The sequence below is a fragment of the Saccopteryx bilineata genome, chromosome 4, assembly GCF_036850765.1.
Source record: "Saccopteryx bilineata isolate mSacBil1 chromosome 4, mSacBil1_pri_phased_curated, whole genome shotgun sequence".
Taxonomy (NCBI): Eukaryota; Metazoa; Chordata; class Mammalia; order Chiroptera; family Emballonuridae; genus Saccopteryx; species Saccopteryx bilineata.
In genome coordinates, this window is record NC_089493.1 from 107,980,898 (window position 1) to 108,003,181 (window position 22,284).

Sequence of the window (22,284 nt, forward strand, 5' to 3'; positions counted from 1 at the left end):
ACATAACCCTCATACCAAAACCAGGCTAGGATGGCACAAAAAAAGAAAACTACAGACCAATATCTCTAATGAATACAGATGCTAAAATACTAAACAAAATACTAGCAAATCGAATACAACAACATATTAAAAAAATAATACATCATGATCAAGTGGGATTCATCCCAGAATCTCAAGGATGGTTCAACATACGCAAAACGGTTAACGTAATACACCATATCAACAAAACAAAGAACAAAAACCACATGATCTTATCAATAAACGCAGAAAAGGCTTTTGATAAAATACAACACAATTTTATGTTTAAGACTCTCAACAAAATGGGTATAGAAGGAAAATATCTCAACATGATAAAGGCCATATATGATAAACCATCAGCTAACATCATATTAAATGGCACTAAACTGAAGGCTTTCTCCCTTAAATCAGGAACAAGACAGGGTTGTCCACTCTCTCCACTCTTCTTTAATGTGGTACTAGAGGTTCTAGCCAGAGCAATCAGACAAGACAAAGAAATAAAAGGCATCCATATCGGAAAAGAAGAAGTAAAGGTATCACTTTTTGCAGATGATATGATCCTATACATCGAAAACCCCAAAGAATCCACAAAAAGACTACTAGAAACAATAAGCCAATACAGTAAGGTCGCAGGATACAAAATTAACATACAGAAGTCAATAGCCTTTCTATATGCCAACAATGAAACAACTGAGAAGGAACTCAAAAGAATAATCCCCTTCACGATTGCAACAACAACAAAAAAATACTTAGGAATAAACATAACAAAGAATGTAAAGGACTTATATAATGAAAACTATAAACCATTGTTAAGGGAAATCGAAAAAGATCTAATGAGATGGAAGAATATACCTTGTTCTTGGCTAGGAAGAATAAATATAATCAAGATGGCTATATTACCCAAAGCAATATACAAATTTAATACAATTCCCATCAAAATTCCAATGACATTTTTTAAAGAAATAGAGCAAAAAATCATCAGATTTATATGGAACTATAAAAAACCCCGAATAGCCAAAGCAATCCTAAAGAAAAAGAATGAAGCTGGGGGCATTACAATACCTGACTTCAAACTCTATTATAGGGCCACGACAATCAAAACAGCATGGTATTGGCAGAAAAATAGACACTCAGACCAATGGAACAGAATAGAAAGTCCAGAAATAAAACCACATATATATAGTCAAATAATTTTTGATAAAGGGGCCAACAACACACAATGGAGAAAAGAAAGCCTCTTCAATAAATGGTGCTGGGAAAACTGGAAAGCCACATGCAAAAGAATGAAACTGGACTACAGTCTCTCCCCCTGTACAAAAATTAACTCAAAATGGATCAAAGATCTAAACATAAGACCTGAAACAATTAAGTACATAGAAGAAGACATAGGTACTCAACTCATGGACCTGGGTTTTAAAGAGCATTTTATGAATTTGACTCCACAGGCAAGAGAATAGAAGGCAAAAATTAATGAATGGGACTACATCAGACTAAGAAGTTTTTGCTCAGCACGAGAAACTGATAACAAAATAAACAGAAAGCCAATTAAATGGGAAATGATTTTTTCAAACAACAGCTCAGATAAGGGCCTAATATCCAAAATATACAAAGAACTCATAAAACTCAACAACAAACAAACAATCCAATAAAAAAATGGGAAGAGGATATGAATAGACACTTCTCCCAGGAAGAAATACAAATGGCCAACAGATATATGAAAAGATGCTCATCTTCTTTAGTTATTAGAGAAATGCAAATCAAAACTGGAATGAGATACCACCTCACACCTGTTCGATTAGCTGTTATTAGCAAGTCAGGTAATAGCAAATGTTGGAGAGGCTGTGGAGAAAAAGGAACCCTCATACACTGTTGGTGGGAATGTAAAGTAGTACAACCATTATGGAAGAAAGTATGGTGGTTCCTCAAAAAACTGAAAATAGAACTACCTTATGACCCAGCAATCCCTCTACTGGGTATATATCCCAAAAACTCAGAAACATTGATACGTAAAGACACATGCAGCCCCATGTTTATTGCAGCATTGTTCACAGTGGCCAGGACATGGAAACAACCAAAAAGCCCATCAATAGATGACTGGAGAAAGAAGATGTGGCACATATACACTATGGAATACTACTCAGCCATAAGAAATGATGATATCGGAACATTTACAGCAAAATGGTGGGATCTTGATAACATGATACGAAGCGAAATAAGTAAATAAAAAAAAACAGGAACTGTATTATTCCATACGTAGGTGGGACATAATAGTGAAACTAAGAGACATTGATAAGAGTGTGGTGGTTACAGGGGGTAGGGGGGAATGGGAGAGGGATGGGGGTGGGGAGGGACACAAAGAAAACAAGATAGAAGGTGACAGAGGACAATCTGACTTTGGGTGGTGGGTATGCAACATAATTGAACGACAAGATAACCTGGACTTGTTATCTTTGAATATATGTATCCTGATTTATTGATGTCACCCCATTAAAAAAATAAAATTATAAAAAAAACAAACAAACAAACATTAGGGTCTAAAAGCTGGGTGCATCTTATACAGTAGTTGTAGATTTTTTTACTTGCATTTTCTGCTTTTTTGAACTTGTTGTCTTTGCTCATTGTTTTGCACTTGTTATATTACTTGTTTTGCACCAGTATATTACTGTAGGTTGTGTTTTGCCACGTTCTGCCCAAATATGGCTCAGAAAAGATTTTCTTACCGTGCTGAATTGAAGTTAAAAATTATCTAGTTTGCAAAAGTGAATGGAAATAGTGCTGCTGAACATAAGTTTGGTCCTCCTCCTGAGAAATCAACCTGAGACTGGCTACGGGAAGAAGAAACCCTACTGAAAACTGCATGGCAGAAGAAGGCCATGAGAGGCAAGTCAGCAAAATGGCCTGATTTAGCGAGGGCATTGAAGATATGGATTGAAGAGCTAAGGGCAGTTGGAATTCCTGTGTCTACAAAGGTGGTTCAACATGAAGCAAGAATTGCTAATGAAAAAGAAGTTACTGATTTCAAAGGAGGACACAACTGGTGCTTCAGGTTCATGAAACAGAATGGACTAAGCATGTGTACACGCACCAGACTTGTCCAGAAGATGCCTGAAAACTATGAGCAGAAGGTCCTTGAATTTCATCATTTTGTCATTCAATGTCGGAAGACACATCAATTTAAACTGGGACAGATTGCAAATATGGATGAAATCCCTCTTCAATTTGATGTCCCAAATAACAGAACTGTTGATAAGAAGGGGGTGAAAATTGTAACCTGGAAGACAAGTGGACATGAAAACAGCCATTATACAGTTGTTTTAGCTTGTTGTGCTGATGGAACCAAGCTGCCTCCTATACTGATTTTCAAATGCAAAACAATGCCAAAAGAAGACATTCCTTGAGGAGTAATTGTCCATGGTCATGACAAAGATTGAATGGATCAGGATGGATGAAGGTCTGGTTTGAGAAAGTTTGGAGGAGACCAGGTGGGCTCTTTCACAAACCTGCCCTGTTGGCGTTTGATCAGTTCAGGGCACACATAACAAAAAACACAAAGAAGATTGCTGCAAAGCAAAAAACAAAACTTGTCATCATACCTGGAGGCTTGACATCTGAGCTTCAACCACTTGATGTCAGCATTAATAACCCCTTCAAAGCTGCCATGAGAGACGAATGGAACCAATGGATGAAGTCTTCTGGGGACAATTTGACACCAGCAAGAAGAGTGGAGAAACCAACTATAGGAGAAGTTTGTACCTGGGTGAAAATATCCTGGGATAATATCAAGATTGAGATCATTGTCAAGTCATTTAAGAAGTGTGGCATTTCAAATGCCATAGATGGAACTGAGGACGAGGCAATATATGATGACAGTGATTCATCAGCAGACACAGATGAGGACAAACCAATGGGTGGGAGTGTTGACAGTGATGAGGAGTTTTATGAATTTTATGATGAATAAAACTTGAGTTCAATAACTTTATGTAATACATTTTTTTTCAAATTTTTGGCCCCAAAATTAAGGTGCATCTTATACATGGGAGCATCTTATACATGGGGAAATACGGTACTTTAAAATTCTTGCCTGCTAACTCGAGCACCAGGACCTTACACTGATTTCTGTTGACTTTCTTTTATCTTGACTATGAGTCACATTTCCCTATTTTTTCCTCATATTAATTTTTTAATTGCATACAGACATTGTGAAGGACATATTGCAAAGGCTCTGGATTCGTTCATTTTCCTCAAGAAAGTATGATTTCTTTGTTTTAGCAGAACGTTAAACTTGCTAGGCTCCAGACTCTCCCTTGAAGTGGAGTAGCTGAAATCTCTGCTGAGGTCTTTCAAGTCTTTCATCAGTTGCTTTTTGCTGGGTTCTTTGGAGTCTCCTTCATACACGTACAGATCAAGAGTTAGTTAAGGACTCGGGCAGACGTATACACAGATCTTTGTTGTTTCCTCCTTTCTAGCATTCTCTCTCTCACTTTTTAGCCTCTCTGTCAGTCCTGAACCCTGTCTTCTGATTTCTGAAACCAGTAAGTCTGCAGCTTTCTGTGTGATTTCCATCTGACCCTGCCAACCCTGCTGACTCTGGCAAAAAGCCATGTACAGACAAATTTCACCTGGAGCAGTTTCCTTCTTTTCTGGTTTTCTATAAGTAGATAACAAATTATCCCAAATGTAGTAGCATTAAACAGAAACCTTTATTACTATTATTATTATCTCTCATGGTTCTAGGGCTTGACTAGACTATTAGATGATTCTTGCTTGGGTGTCCTACCGTTGTAATCAAATAGGGGCTGAGATCATCTTGAACTCTTCCTCACTTTCGTAGGTCTGATGATTGATCCTGGCTATTGCTTGGGACTCCGTTGGACCATCAGGTGGAATACCTATATGTGGCCTCTGCCTGGCCTTTTTCATGATGGCTGGGTTCCAAGAGCAGGAATACTGAAGAAAGCCAGATGGAAGCTATATTGCCTTTTATTACCTAGCCCTGGAAATCACAATTCTGCCACGTTCTGTTCAGTGAGCCTATCACAAAGGCGAGCTCATATTCATGTGGAGGGAATCAGACTCCACTTTTTGAGTAGGGAGAAATGTAAAAGAACTTTCAGACATGTTTTAAAGCCAACAAATCTTTCTTCAAGTGTTGTGTTTCCTCAAATTTTTGCCTGCTTTTGGTCATTCTTTATTTCTTCAAATAGTTGGGGGTTTTTAAAAACTTTTTAAAATTTTATTGATTTGAGAGAAACATCAATTTGTTGATCCACTTATTTATGCATTCATTGGTTGCTCCTTGTATCTGACCTGTTGAGGGGTCAAAGCCTCAACCTTGGCATATTGGTATAATGCTCCAACCAATGGAGCTACTCCATCAGGGCCCAAATAGTTGTTTTTTTCATATAGACTCTCTGTTATTACATAGTAGTTAAATATAAACTACTCCATTACCAGAAGTGAAACTCTCACCTCCATTTCTTTTCTTCATAGCACTCATCACACTTAACATTTAATATAATTATTTTTTTGGTTTATTTTGTGTCTCCTTCCACTAAAATTCAAGTTTCATTAAGTTGGGGTTTTTTCTCTTTGGTAACTACTACTAGGCACGTTGTAGGTACTCAGCAAATATTTGTTGAATAGATGAATGAATCTTCAACTCTTTAAAACAGCCATAAGTAAACAAAAGCCTCTTTCTTTTTTTTTTTTTAGCAAGACAGACAGACCCACTGCAAGGGAGAGAGATAAGTATCAACTCATAGTTGCCATCACTTTAATTGTTCATTGATTGCTTCTCAAACGTGCTCTGACAGTGGGAGGCAGGGCTCAAGCTGAGCCAGTGTCCCCTTGCTCAAGCCAGTGACTTTGGGCTTGAAACCAGTAACCTTTGAGCTCAACCCAGCAACCATGGAATCATGTCAGTGCTCCTACTGGCTCAAGCCAGTGACCTCGGCGTTTCGAACCTGGGACCTCAGTGTCCCAGGTCAACGCTCTGTCCACTGTGCCACTACTAGTCAGGCAGTAAACAAAAGCCAGACGACAAAAAGAGGAGCTACAAATTATAGAGCCTTGCTCAGACTGGTATATCCGATGTTTCCTTCTTCTTGGCTTACAGAACAGGACATAGAGATTTTGACATTTCATTCTCATCATGAGTATCATGTGTGTTAGTTCAGTAGATTAGATGGCTATTTACAGATCTAATGAAATAACATGGGAAAGTACTTTGTGAAGTGTGCAGCACCATGAGATTATAAAGTATGTTAGATAATTTCATGTAGTCACATTGATTAGGCTGGATTTTTCAGATTTCATTTTGAATATCTTTGAATATGTATTTTTATGGGATGAATATTTTGAATTCCCAAAACAGTAATAAAAGTCATAGCAATATGTTTATAATAAAGTTCTTGTTATGTTCTTATTAATGTTTTATCTGATTTTTTTTTTTTTTTAGGAACTTAAGAAATTTCAGAACTTTGTGAAATGCTGTCCTCCTTTTGATGTTGTCATTGATGGGCTCAATGTTGCCAAAATGTTTCCTAAAGCTCGTGAGTCTCAAGTTGTAAGTACAAGTTTTATTTTGTTATTCTAAATCTCTAGAAAATATTCATTGCACCCATTTGTGTTCTTCCTTAGATCTCATAGCTCCTCATTTTTCCTTCTTCTAAAAATAAAGTTCTTAAAGGTGCAATAGTGACCAACTGCTCATCTAAAAGTCATTGTTTTCATCTCTGGAAAGTAAATGACTTACCATCTGGGCAAGATAAGAGATTAAAAGTCCATGTAAAGGGCTAGTTCAGCCCCTTCTATAACTTTTAGCTAAATTTTCTTCTAAGTCTCTGCTATCTCTTTCAGATTACTCTATCATTTCCCTTATAGGTCACATCCTTGTATTTAAAATTATCAGCATACACCATCAAAAGATATTAATCATACATTACTCATATTTGTTATTTTCAAACATAGTTATGTCTGTAAATTAACCTATGCAGTTTCTTTGTAAGGTAATTATTTGTTCAATCAATTTATAAATGTCATAGTAGTTTCTAACAGGAATATCATTATTATTATTTTTATTTTTATTTTTTTTTTATTTTTCTGAAGCTGGAAACGGGGAGAGACAGTCAGACAGACTCCCACATGCGCCCGACCGGGATCCACCCGGCACGCCCACCAGGGGGCGACGGTCTGCCCACCAGGGGGCGATGCTCTGCCCCTGTGGGGCATCACTCTGTTGCAACCAGAGCCACTCTAGCGCCTGGGGCAGAGGCCAAGGAGCCATCCCCAGCGCCTAGGCCATCTTTGCTCCAATGGAGCCTCGGCTGCGGGAGGGGAAGAGAGAGACAGAGAGGAAGGAGTGGGGGAGGGGTGGAGAAGCAGATGGGCGCTTCTCCTGTGTGCCCTGGTCGGGAATCGAACCTGGGACTTCCGCACACCAGGTCAACGCTCTACCACTGAGCCAACCGGCCAGGGCCATATCATGATTTTTTATAGCAGTAGTGAGCAATTATTTTAATCCACATTTTAGTTTAGAAAATTAGAAAATTGAGACTAATTTTATATAATAAATCCCTAGAAAGCAGTCATAACATCAAAATTAGATTATAGAGGCCCCAAGGTTTCAGGCTGTGGCTCTTATTGATGGTAATCTATGACCATTCATCTGTAGTCAAACTCTATTATTTCTAAAAATTGCTGCCAAGTTAAAAGCTTTTTCTCAGAAATTCTACTAGTCCAGTTTTGCATTAAAAACTCAGAAAACTTTACAAATATGAGCAAAGGACAAGGTTAATTTACAGAAATTTCTTTATATGCTGCTTCTTTACATTAATGCCTACCTTTTTATGATCAAGAATGTACTTTAATTTTTCTTTTTTTTTGGAATATTAAATTTAACAGGGTGACATTGATCAATAAGAGTACATAGGTTTCAGGTAAACATTTCTATACTGTTGATTATGTTGTATACCCATCACCCAAAGTCAAATCATTTTCCATCACCTTATATTTGTCCCTCTTTACTCCTCCCTCTTCTTATACCACTCTCTCCCCCTGGTAACCACTTCACTTTTATCTATGTCCATGAGTCTCAGTTTTATATCCCACCTATTTGTGAAATGATATAGTTCTTAGCTTTTTTCTAATTTACTTATCATTCAATATAATGTTCTCAAAGTCCGTCCATGTTGTCATAAATGGCAATATGTCATCATTTCCTATGGCTGAGTAGTATTCCATTGTATACATGTACCACATTTTTTTTATCCAGTCCTCTATAGAAGGACACATTGGTTGTTTCCAAATCTTGGCCACTGTGAATAATGCTGAAATGAACATGGGGGTGCATGTATCTTTGCATACCAATGTTTTCAAATATTTGGGGTAGATATTGAGTAGAAGGATTGCTGGGTCATATGGTAGTTCTAGTCTTAATTTTTTGAGGAACCACCATACTTTCTTCCATAATGGTTGTGCTAATTTGCGTTCCCACCAGCAGTGAACGAGGGTTCATTTTTCTCCACATCCTCTTCAACACTTGTTATTACCTGTCTTGTTGATAATAGCCAGTCTAACAGGTATGAGGTGGTATCTCATTGTAGTTTTGATTTGCAGTTCTCAAATAGCTAGTGAAGATGAGAGTCTTTTCATATATCTGTTGGCCATTTGTATGTCCTCTTGGGAGAAGTGTCTGTTCAAATCCTCTCCCCACTTTTTAATTGTATGTTTGCTTTTTTGTTGCCGAGCTTTGTGAGTTTTTTTATATATTTTGGATATTATCCCCTTGGAAGAGCTGTTGTTTGCAAATATCATCTCCCATTTAGTTGGCTGCCTTTTTGTTTTGTTGTCAGTTTCTTTTGCTGTACAGAAGCTTTTTAGTTTGATATAGTCTCATTCTTTTATTTTTGTCTTTACTTCCCTTGCCTTTTCAAATTCATAAATTTTCTCTACAGCCAAGGTCCATGAGTCCTGTTTTCTTTGAGTATGTATTGTACTTTTCAATCTTTTATTTGAAAAACACCAAAGCAAGTAGAAAATATTTCTGTTTCTTAGGTACTTGGAGGGGTCTTTCAGTCAATAATATTGGAAACGGCAGAACCAAAATAGAAAACATGAAATTATCACTGATGCTTGCTAGAGCTCAGAGTCACAAGGGCTTATTCTAAAAAGTTCCTAATTTAACCTATTCTGCTAAATTGACACACGATAGTCATGATGAAAATGAAATATCAAAATTTCTATGTTCTATTCTGTGAGCCAAGGAAAAAGAAAGTGTTATATTTGTTTACTTTTTGTTTGACTTTCAGCTTTACACAAAGCCCTAAAAATATAGCTTGAATTGGGCTAACTTTTTGGGGAAAAGTAAAATGCTGAAGGTGATGCAATGAACTTGTTTCCTGGCATTATGAAAGGAAAATGTGCACATTTTGAAAGATTCTAGCAAATTTTGGCAAATAGGCAAAGAGCAAAATACCAAGTAGGGAAATCATAAGCATCTACCACTACTTTTTGCTCTTACTCTTGAAAGAATTTTATGCTAGCAACAGTTTATGTGACAAATACACAATTGTTATTACCCAACTCTTTAGTGCACTGCTATCCTGTGACAGTGCACTGACATTGTATTTAGGAAAACCTAAATTGAGACTCATCTTAGAGATGCCACCTGATTAAAGAAGGAGGAAATAAACTTCTTTCTGAAGTTCTTTTTTTCCAAAATCTCTGAAGCTAAAGATTTCTAAACTGAAGAAATAAATAAATAATAGAAGCATATCATATTTCCCATAGACTCCCTCATTTTGTATATTTCTTGGATAAATCTAAGGCCTTTGTGGCTTAGTTTCATCCTTTAACACTTTCTAGGTTGTCAGAAGTAGCTTCCCAATTTTTCTTTTTATCTTTGAAATAGGCCTCTTTATTCTGAAGTTAAGAATGGGGATTCTGGAGCCAGACCCTTTGAATTCTAATACTGGCTCCCGTCCCTTAAGAGCTTTCATAGTTTAAGTTACCTCATGCCTTCCTTCATTTCCTAGCCTGTAAAAAAGGGACAATAATAGTACCTATCTTACACAGATGTTGTGAAGAGTAAATGAGTTAATGTCTGTAAGTTTAGCACATAGTAAGTACTTAATAAATGAACAATTACTTTGATTACTATTCAAATGAACTTCTCAAATGGGACCATGATTTTTGCTTTCAACAGACACTTACTTGACAGTTTTAAGATTTGTTTTCCTGTCATGTCATTCATGTCAGTGGAATTAAAAGAAAATGCAAAGCTCTGCTTTAGTATTAAACTCAAAATAGGTTAGTTGCTCAGTACTTGGTTGAGAATTAAAGCCCATATCATCAAAAACTTAAGAAAAAATTTTAATATGATAATTTAGGCCCTACAGTCTACCTCTGGCCCCCAGCTGGGCCCGGAAGCACCTCCAGCACCATGTGCCAGGCAGTTGGGTCAGGGGTAGGGGTGCAGATATGGGGTCTCCCCTTGCGCTTGAGGGCCTCTACCATGCTGCTCCACACAAAACCCTGAGCCACCAGTTCTGCCTCCAGTTAGCCACTCTGAAGCTACTCAGGAGAGGCCATATTTAGAGGAGCCCTAAGGGGAGGCTGAAACTCTGCTAGAAAACCCAGTCTTTCTGAACTGAAGCAGAGAAAAAATATGGAACCATTAAAGCCACTGAAATGTGAGGGAAGTCAGAAAAGGGGACTCCCAGAGTCCATGTATAAACTTTGTCCAAGCATGTTTGACTACTGAACCACTTGTGTGTGGGGCACACATTAAACAGCCCAACTAGAACAAAAAGAAGGAAACAGAGTAAGATTCTACCCAAGAAGTAAATTCTGTCAGTTGCCTGCTAAAACAAAAATATGAACTCTCTTTGGATGTATGTAATAAGATCCATACTTGCAACAATAAAGCACTGATAACATTCAGTGAACAATCTGTAAAAATATAATATAAACAGAGCCACATTAAAATGGATCTGGAGCGGCCACACCAGAGGAACTGCCCGCACTGTATGTCTTATGCTTCAAACCTTCGGAACGTTAAAACAGGACAAAATAACCCTTGGAGTGGACCTAAGCAACACTATGACCCAAAGCACAGTTTGCAAAGTTAACAAGAAAGCAGTATTATGACTACCAGACTGGACTGAAAGTTAAAAACATTGTTTAGAATGAACATCCTGTGTTAGCTTATGTACGTCGCTGGAAATGCTTTTCTTCTATTAATGTAAGTGTTCCCTTCCGTTTCTCATAAATACCCTTGCCTTTATCTGCTAATGGAATCGCTATGTGGGCAACTAGCAGAAGTGCTTCCTGAATTATGATTCTTTTTTTTTAATCTCAAAATAATAATTTAAGAAATTTTATTTTTTTCTGATTATAAAAATAATACATGATTGCTGATTATAAAGTTATTGATTATAAAAGTAATACAAGTAATTGTAGAAAATTTAGAAATTACAGAAGAGAAAAATCTTATACAGTTCTACATTCAGCAATAATTACTGTCAGTGTTTTATTTATTTTCTTACAGTATTTTTCAATTTTTAAGCCTAGTTGAGCTCCAAATGTGTAAATAGTTATGTCTACATTTTAAATTACAGTTGTTGAAAACTATAAAGATGCAATTATAAAAGGGGTAAAAGAAAATATGTATATCTTTTATCATTGAGATGGGAAGGTTTGAAACATACAGAAAATGCAAGATCCCTAAAGAGAAAAATGGAGAAATTTCTTAGACTGTAAAAAATATAAGCACTGTTAAGAGACAACAACAAACTGACAACACCCATAAAGAAGGCATAATTTCTTGACTATACCAAAGACTCTTATAAGCCTATAAGAAAAAGATAAACCATTTTGAATTAATTTTAGTACACGGGGACAGGCTGTAGTCGAGTTTCATTCTTTTGCATGTGGCTTTCCAGTTTTCCCAACACCATTTGTTGAAGAGGCTTTCTTTTCTCCATTGTGTGTTGTTGGCCCCTTTATCAAAGATTATTTGACCATATATATGTGGTTTTATTTCTGGGCTTTCTATTCTGTTCCATTGGTCTGAGTGTCTATTTTTCTGCCAATACCATGCTGTTTTGATTATCGTGGGCCTATAATATAGTTTAAAGTCAGGTATTGTAATGCCCCCAGCTTCATTCTTTTTCCTTAGGATTGTTTTGGCTATTCGGGGTCTTTTATAGTTCCATATAAATCTGATGATTTTTTGTTCCATTTCTTTAAAAAATGTCATAGGAATTTTGATGGGAATTGCATTAAATTTATATATTGCTTTGGGTAATATGGCCATTTTAATTATATTTATTCTTCCTATCCAAGAACAAGGAATATTTTTCCATCTCATTGTGTCTTTTTCTATTTCTCTTAATAATGCCTTGTAGTTTTCGTTATATAGGTCCTTTAAAAAATGGATCAAAGACCTAAATATAAGACCTGAAACAATAAAGTACATAGAAGAAGACATAGGTACTAAACTCATGGACCTGGGTTTTAAAGAACATTTTATGAACTTGACTCCAATGGCAAGAGAAGTGAAGGCAAAGATAAATGAATGGGACTACATCAGAATAAAAAGATTTTGCTCAGCAAGAGAAACTGATATCAAAATAAACAGACAGCCAACTAAATGGGAAATGATTTTTTCAAACAACAGCTCAGATAAGGGCCTAATATCCAAAATTTACAAAGAACTCATAAAACTCAACAACAAACAAACAAACAATCCAATAAAAAAAATGGGAAGAGGACATGAACAGACACTTCTCCCAGGAAGAGATACAAATGGCCAACAGATATACGAAAAGATGCTCAGCTTCATTAGTTATTAGAGAAATGCAAATCAAAACTGCAATGAGATACCACCTCACCCCTGTTAGATTAGCTATTATCAACAAGACAGGTAATAGCAAATGTTGGAGAGGCTGCGGAGAAAAGAGAACTCTCATCCACTGTTGGTGGGACTGTAAAGTAGTACAACCATTATGGAGGAAAGTATGGTGGTTCCTCAAAAAACTGCAAATAGAACTACCATATGACCCAGCAATCCCTCTGGGTATATACCCCAAAACCTCAGAAACATTGATACGTAAAGACACATGTAGCCCCATGTTCATTGCAGCACTGTTCACAGTGGCCAAGACATCGAAACAACCAAAAAGCCCTTTAATAGAAGACTGGATAAAGAAGATGTGGCACATATACACTATGGAATACTACTCAGCCATAAGAAATGATGACATCAGATCATTTACAGCAAAATGGTGGGATCTTGATAACATTATAAGGAGTGAAATAAGTAAATCAGAAAAAACAAGAACTACATGATTCCATACATTGGTGGAACATAAAAACGAGACTAAGAGACATGGACAAGAGTGTGGTGGTTACCAGGGTTGGGGGGAGGGAGGATTTAGGAGGGAGGGAGGGAGAGAGTTAGGGGGAGGGGGAGGGGCACAGAGAACTAGATAGAGGGTGACGGAGGACAATCTGACTATGGGTGAGGGGTATTTAACATAATTTAATGACAAAATAACCTAGACATGTTTTCTTTGAATATATGTACCCTGATTTATTAATGTCATCCCATTAACATTAATAAAAATTTATTTTAAAAAAAAAACAAAAAAAAGAAAAAGATAAACCATGCAGAAGAGTAGTTTAACCTTATTCATATTTACAGGTGTGCAGATGAAAATATTTATATTCCAGGCTGACCTTTGGTGGCGCAGTAGAGAGAGTGTTGGCCTGAGAGGCTGAGGATCCACGTTCGAAATCCTGAGGTTGCCAGTTTGATTACAGGTTCATCCGGCCTGAGTGCAGGCTCACCAGCTTGAATGGGGGGTTACCGGCTTGAGCGTGGGGTCATAGACATGACCCCATGGTCACTGGCATGAGCAAGGGGTCATTGGATCAGCTGGAGCCCCCCCCACACACACACACACAGGTGCACACATGAGAAAGCAATCAGTGAACAACTAAGGTGCCACAACTATGAGTTGATGCTTCTCATCTCTCTCCCTTCCTGTCTGTCTGTCTCTTTCTCTCCCTTCCCCCATCACTAATAAACAAACAAATAAATAAAATATTTATATTCCACATTGGCAGAGATTTAAAAGTTGCTAGGATCCAGTATTTTAAATGGTTTAGAGAGGTAGAGAGGAGGACATCAATACAATATTTTTGGTGGGTGATTTGGCAATAACTTTGCCTAAAATGTTGAAATTCTACTTGTAGGAACTGATATATTCATACTAGTACATTAAGTTATATATCCAAGTATGTTAGTTATAGCATTGTTTGTAAGCAGAAAAGTCTAATCTACCTAAATACCTATCAATCCTAGACCTGATATATATTGAGCCATCCATTTTAAATGAACAAAGTGGATCTATATGCGCTGATATAGAAAAAAGCCAAAATAAGTGTAAGAAGTAAGTTGAAGAACAACAAGCTTAGTAAGGCCTCACTTGTATTAAAAACAAAACAAAGTATAACCAATATATGTTTGTTAGATAAGTTTTTATATGTCTAGAAACTTCACACATGTAATAACTTAACCCTTTGAATAGTACAAAAGTTCATGTATGTCCTTGTGCCTCCTGACCATCCAAAGTACGATCGATTTATTTTAAAAATGTGCAAGACAACATTTAAAAAAGGCAAATGTATGTTCTTCTTGTTTCCATAAATTGTTTATCAAACAAACATGATTTTAAGTTAATGAAACTGGAACTGGAACTATTTTCATATTTTGAAAGAAAAAAAAACTCCCAGGGATCAGCAAGCATGAAAAAATCTCAATACTCAATGGGTTAACTATAGTTAACTTTGGGAGTTTAGAATAGAATAATATAAAAGGAGATGATTTCAGTTTTCCATTTTATTTTTTAAATTTTTCTTTACAATTAGTATATATTACTTTAAAATAAGAAAAAGTCCACATATGGAAAAGAAAAAGGTAAAAAGGCATTTTTGGCAAATATTCTGAAATAACTATAATACTCTGTATCTTAGGGATGTACCACAAATTTTTAATCATTTTCCTGTTCCTGGACATAGTTGATTGTTTCCCATTTTTCATTTAGTTACATTTGTGCCGTGAACCTGCTAAATGAAAAGAGCTGCACAGTTTTTGCCCTGCCCCCCATTTTTTAGATCAAATATTTAAGAAATTTGTAAACCAAGTTAAAATAGTCCAGAAAGGAAATATTCTTGACTGTCCTTGTCTTCATTATCTCTCTCTTAATACAACTGCTTGTAAGCATACATAAATAAAAGATTAGAAATCCTAATTCTGGTCCTGAGTTTTTTCACATTTGTGTGAAACAGTTTGCAGATTTACAAATATACAGATCATTTTCATTCTTCCCATGAACTGTTACAAATTCTTTTTGGTTCTTATCTATTAATGGTTAATAGTATATCCAACATTGCTCTCCATAAGCTTATAAATGAGAAAAGACTATTTTTTACATTTATTATTTAGGCAATAGCACCATGATCACATAGCTTTATCTCAGAGCCTACATCATAGTGGTGATAGAGATTAAGGAGCTAAAAATACGTCCTGTTGTGGATTTATTTTACTCTCACTTTTCATATGCATCATTTATTTAGAGATAGATAGATGTAGATAACTTTTTAAAAATCTTAAGTATGTCTTACAATTGATGTCAGCAGAATTTGCCAGCCACTATGTCGAGTTGAGACTTACTGGTCATTGCCAGTGCCTGGCTATGCAAATTTAGCTATACACAGCATATGTCTATTTATCTACTTGTCACCTCGGTCTAGTTAAATTGTATTGGCAGGTCTACACACTGTTTAATTTTTAAGCTTAGTCTTAACTTTAAAATTTTGCTGAAGGTTTTTTAACAATACAGTAAAAGGTAGTAGTGATCAACATATTTCTCAGAATAAGATACAGAATTTTAAAGCAAGGAAAAGTTGTTGTAGCTGATTTTTACATTTTGAAAATCTGTCACTGAGGCTGCAAACTTCTGTCTGCTGAAAGCTTCCTGTAGACATTCAAGTTGATTAATTTAAAGAATGGTATAACTCATTAAAGAAAAAACAATAACCAAATGTGAAATACAGGTGAAGCTCCAGTATTCTTCAGTCTGCCTTTGTTGTTGGTCCTAAAAGTAATAGAAAAGTAAAGATAAAGAACACAGGTTTTTAGGAGAGGGTTATGTAACATGTCAGCATGGGCTGCACAGAGCTGCTGTGGCCAAAAGTGATTCAGAAGAGCCTTTAACTCAGATAGGAAGGTTTATATTTAAATGTTACTTGTGATTCTGGAAAAAGAATATGATGTGGACTCTACGGATTGATACATGATTTTGTTGGTTACTGAGAAAGAAAGTTTTTTTGTTTTTTGCTTAAAAGTTATTACTAAATCAGTGGTTAATCTTCTAATTTCTGGTGTTAATACAATTAAAGGATATGCTAAATGGAATTGGAGATTGTAAAGTTCCTGACTAGATTCCACTTTTGGCATAATTTAATGTCTTGACCAAGTCATATCACAATTCTTTAATGCCCACATTAGTTGTATTTTTCTTTTATTGAGGTCTGATTTATAAACCATGATAGTCACTCTTTTAAAGTGTACAGTTCATTGTTTTTTAGTATAGTCACAAAAGTTTTCAGCTGATACTTATCTAATTCCAGAACTTTTTCATTCCCCACAAACTAACCGCAAACTCATTAGTAGTCATTCCCAATTCCTTCTTCTCTTTAGTCCCTGGCAACCGCTGATCTACTTTCTGTCTTTATGGCTTTGCCTGCTCTAGACATTTCATATTTTCACTTCCTGTAATGTTTCCAGAATTAATCTATATTGTAGCATGAATTAGTACTTCATTTCTTTTTATTGCTGAATAATATTCTTTATATAGACATATCACATTGTATTTATCCATTTAAAGTTTATGCAGTTCCTTCTGGTCAAGGCACATGCAGGAAGCAGCTACTATGATTTGATGCTTCCCACTCCTTGCCAACCCTTTCTCTCTCTTGCCTCTCTCAAAAATCAATAAACAAAATCTATAAATAAATAAATTTTGTGGACATATGGATTATTTTTACTTTTTAGTTATTAAGAGCAGTGCTGCTGCAAACATCTCATATACAAGTTTTTGTGTGGACATGCTTTTGATTCTCTTGGGTATATACCTAGGAGTGAATTACTAGGTAATATGGAAACTCTCTGTTTAATCTTTTTTTTTTTTAACTTTATTCATTTTAGACAGGAGAGAGAGAGAGAGAGAGAGAGAGAGAGAAGCAGGAAGCATCAACTCCCATATATGCCTTGACCAGGCAAACCTGGGGTTTCAAACCGGCGACCTCAGCATTCCAGGTTGAAGCTTAATCTACTGCGCTACCACAGGTCAAGCCACTCTCTGTTTAACCTTTAAAGGAGTGGCAAACTTCCAAAGCAGCTGTACTATTTTACATCTTCATCAACAGTATATAACAGTTCCAATTTCTCTACATCTTCACCAACACTTGTTATTATCAGTCTTTTTTATTATAGCTATCCTGGTGGGTATGAAGTGGTATCTCATTGTGCCTTTGATTTGCATTTCCTAATGACAAGGATGTGAAGCATCTTTTTGTGTGCTTATTGGCTTTAATATGTCTTCTTTAGAGAAATATCTATTAAATCTTCTGCCTGTTTTTTAAAATTAGGGTCACTTGTCTTTTTATTGTTGTATTGTAATTTTTATATATTTTGAATACTAGACCTTTAGCATATATATGATTTGGAAATATTTTTACCATTTGGATTGTCTTTCCAGATTCTTGATGGTATCCTTTGAAGCACAAATGTTCTAAAATTTTATGAAGTTCAATTTATCTATTTTTTCTTTTGTTGCCTGTCACTGTTAGTGTCATACTTAAAAAATTATTACCTAATCTAGGTTCATGAAGATTTATGCCTATTTTCTTATAAGAGTTTTAGTTCCTACATTTATAGTGTCTGTATTTAGAGAAACAATGAATGTTGGGTGATAATAAACCAATAATTTATAGTACAGAGAGTTTCACTGTACTATATGGAGCTAGTCTTGGCCTTTTCGAATTCATTTCTTTGAATGAAGAAATCTATAAATCTAGGCAAAATAAGGCTTACTACTCATCCTGTAAATCAGGGGTCTCCAAACTTTTTACACAGGGGCCAGTTCACTGTCCCTCAGACCATTGGAGGGCTGCCAAATACAGCGGTCCTCTCACTGACCACCAATGAAAGAGGTGCCCCTTCCAGAAGTGCAGTGGGGGCTGGATAAATGGCCTCAGGGGGCCGCATTGCGGCCCAGCCATAGTTTGGGGACACCTGCTGTAAATGTTTTTCAAGTGTAAAGTGTATCCTGCTTTAAAAAATATTTATTTGGTTTCAAATTTCCAGAACAAAGTTTCCAGTTTGTAGTTTTAAGAAGTGTCTGGCAGATTAATTATATAACCCTCCACTTTGAGAAGGATAAAGCAACTTAATAGGGAATTACAATGTAGATTCATTTGCTGTTTTTGAGCACCGATTCCATTCCAAAAACAGGTTTGTTTGTTTGTTTGTTTGTTTGTTTTTTCCAAAAACAGTTTTAAAGTGTGAGGATATGACTGTAGGCCAACAATGGCAATGCTAGCTAAGAACATGATTAGACTAATGGTTATGTTATCTAAACCTGAAGTTCATAGTACAATGTACGTCCTGTTGTTTATTATCAGTGAGTCTTGTGGTTGTGTATGACTCATTTATTAAAAATTTACTTGGAATGTTAGAATGGAGAATATTTACTCAAAATTTTGAATAAGAATTTTTAAATATTGCAAAAATTATTTTGTAACATTCAGTTCTCCAGAATATTTTGCAGTTTTGAAGAAACAATGACTAAATTAAAAAGTGTTAGGTATGCCTGACCAGTGGTGGCACATTGTAGTGTCAACCCGGTATGCTGGGTCTCAGGTTCAAAACCCCAAGGTTGCTGGCTTGTGTTACTGCTTTGAGCCCAAAGGTTGCTGGCTTGAAACCCAAGGTTGCTGGCTTGAGCAAGGGGTCACTGACTTTGCTGGAGCTCCCTGGTCAAGGCACATATGAGAAGCAATCAATGAACAACTATGAATTGATGCTTCTCATCTCTGTGTTTCTCTCTCTCTTTCTAAAAAAAAAAAAAAAAGGTGTTAGGTTTTAAACCCTTGTGTATAAGCACTTGAGTCAAACTAACATCTTTCTCATTACCTGTGGCAACATAGTGTTTTGGGTTTTCTTGGATTGGATTTTTTTTAATAAACTATTTTTTAGAACTGTTTTAGGTTCATGGCTTTCTTTTTATGAACACTGATCCCCCAATAACCTGTTGTTTTGGTTCTTAACATACTTCTGAGCTAAAACATTGCGTAATAAAAAGAGGTAGAAATTAAATTGTATTCATTTTCTTTTTTTTTTTTTTTTTGTATTTTTCCGAAGCTGGAAACGAGGAGAGACAGCCAGACAGACTCCCGCATGCGCCCAACCGGGATCCACCCGGCACGCCTACCACGGGCGATGCTCTGCCCCTCCGGGGCGTCGCTCTGCCGCGACCAGAGCCACTCTAGTGCCTGGGGCAGAGGCCAAGGAGCCATCCCCAGCGCCCGGGCCATCTCCGCTCCAATGGAGCCTTGGCTGCAGGAGGGGAAGAGAGAGACAGAGAGGAAGCGGGGGGGGGGGGGGGGGTGTGGAGAAGCAAACGGGCGCTTCTCCTATGTGCTCTGGCCAGGAATCGAACCCAGGTCCCCCGCACACCAGGCCGACGCTCTACCGCTGAGCCAACCGGCCAGGGCCAAAATTGTATTCATTTTCTTAAGTGTAAATGAGTAGGTAATTGGTTCCACTATCCACTTAATTGCTCAAGCCAGAAACCAAAGATTCTAGTTCAGTTACTCTTGTTCATTAGCCCCACATCCAGTTGACTCACAAGTTTTATTGGTCATAACCCCTCAAAAGTATCTTGTAATCTAATTACTTCTTTTTATCTCAATTAACATCATCTTTTACCTAAACTCCAGCGGTTTCTTACTGTTTCACTCTTGCCTCAGTGACTTTACATTGCACTTAGAATAAAATCTAAGTTTCTTATCATGAATTATAGTACATTTTATTATCTAATCTTTATTTCTCTTTGCAGCTTCATCTCTGATTTTTTCTTTGTTTTTCATTGAATTACAGACACACTAGAATTTTTCCTATTCCTCAATCGTACCAGACTTGTTCCTACCTCAAGATCTTTGTATTTGCTATTCCCCAGCCTTTAATGTTCTTCCTTCTTCAGTTGATCATTATCAGCACCTCAGATATCTTCCCCGATTCTTCTAAAGCAGGGGTCCCCAAACTTTTTACACAGGGGGCCAGTTCACTGTCCGTCAGACCGCTGGAGGGCTGGACTATAAAGAAAACTATGAACAAATCCCTATGCACACTGCACATATCTTATTTTAAAGTAAAAAAAAAAACAGAACGGGAACAAATACAATATTTTAAATAAAGAACAAGTAAATTTAAATCAACAAACTGACCAGTATTTCAATGGGAACTATGCTCCTCTCACTGACCACCAATGAAAGAGGTGCCCCTTCCGGAAGTGCGGTGGGGGCTGGATAAATAGCCTCAGGGGGCCGCATGTGGCCTGCGGGCTGGGCCGTAGTTTGGGGACCCCTGTTCTAAAGTAAACCTTCTCTGCTCACCCATACTCTGCCTGTATTTTCGGTTACATCAACCTTATTTACTTCTCTATGGATTAAAAGTGGCCACAGATTCTTTGCAGATTCTTTTATCAGGAGATGGAACCTGTTTTCCTATCCCTTGACTCTGGGCTTGCCTAATGACTTGCTTTGACCAGTGGAATGTGGTGGTAGTGATACTGTAGGACTTCAAAGCAAGGGCTTAAGAGGCTGCCACCTTGTGAAAAAAACCCAGGCTAGTCCCCTTGAGGATGAGATGTCATATGAAGAGGTGGTCGGGAGACACAGAGAAGCAGAGACAGAGAGAGAAAGAGAGAGATAGAGAGAGAGAGATGCTCACAGTGATCCCAACTCAGGCTTCAGACAGGTAAAGTCATCCAGGACCAGAGAGACTCAGGAAGCTTGCCAGCTGGTTGTGGATACATGAATGGGTCCTAGCCAATACCATGTGGAAAAGAATAACCATGGGGTCCAGCTGAGTTCAACCCATAGTATAGTGAGAAATTAAGTGGTTATTTTAACCCAAGTCTGAGGGTGGTTTTTTACACAGCAATAGAAAATTTAATTTTTCATATCACTTGGTATCTATAATTACCTATACATTTCTTTGTTTTCTTTATCTGTCTCCTCCATTGTAAATACCCTGAAATTGAAGATCCTGTGTGTCTTGCTCACTGTTATATTTTCATCACTGAGAAAGCGCCCTTAGCATAATAAGTGCTCACTAGATATTTAATGAATTAATGAACATCTGTATATACAGTAAATTATTACCTATTAGAAATAACATGTGCTTTATAGAGTTAACGCCGAAAGACCACACTTCTTGAGTTTTACTCTTACTTTACTTGCTAGCTATGAGACCTAAACTAAGGATCTAACTTCCAGGTGCCCAATATGAAGATTAAATGAGCTAATCCTTGAAAAGTGCTTACTGCAGTACCTGGCACATAATTAAGAAATTCAAAAGGGGGGAAAACCAGCCACTTTGTGAGTACAGTTAGTTGTCTATGGTCTTTACTTTGTAGAAGCAAAAGCATGGTAGATTTTTAATGAATATTTTAGTCTCCTAATGTAAATAACTGACAGTTTACTCTTGGTTTTTTTTCAGTTTGGGGGTCTCCATTTTTTAATTGATGCTTAGAATCTAAAGTTGAGTCTTTAAATAAAGGTCAACTTCTCTGTAAAGTAAGTAAATAAGAAATATATCAGTAGTAGAGAGAAAATAAAATACTGATTATATTAGTCAGGATAGGCTAGATTATGCTGCAGTAATAAACCTGAATTTCAGTGGCTTAAAACAACAAATTATTTCTTCTTCATGCTACATGTCCATTGTTGATCCTATGTCATCATCATCTTCATTCTAGGACCCAGATTAACTTTCTGAAATATTGCCAGTCACTGACAAAGGCGAAAGTAAAAGTGGTGAAGTACACACTGATACATAAAGCAGAAGTTCAGATACGATACTCATCACCTCTGCTTATTCTTTTTTTTTTTTTTTTTTTTTTTTTTTTTTTT

General features: G+C 36.7%; 1 protein-coding gene across 1 annotated transcript in view; it reads left to right on the top strand.

The window, feature by feature from the left end:
* PRORP (protein only RNase P catalytic subunit) overlaps positions 1-22,284 on the top strand; it is a 180,346-nt gene that overhangs the window by 62,211 nt on the left and 95,851 nt on the right. Inside the window, exon 4 of the mRNA XM_066277737.1 lies at positions 6,476-6,583. Within this exon, the coding sequence (XP_066133834.1) occupies positions 6,476-6,583 (108 nt within the window). The remainder of the gene's footprint in view (positions 1-6,475; positions 6,584-22,284) is intronic.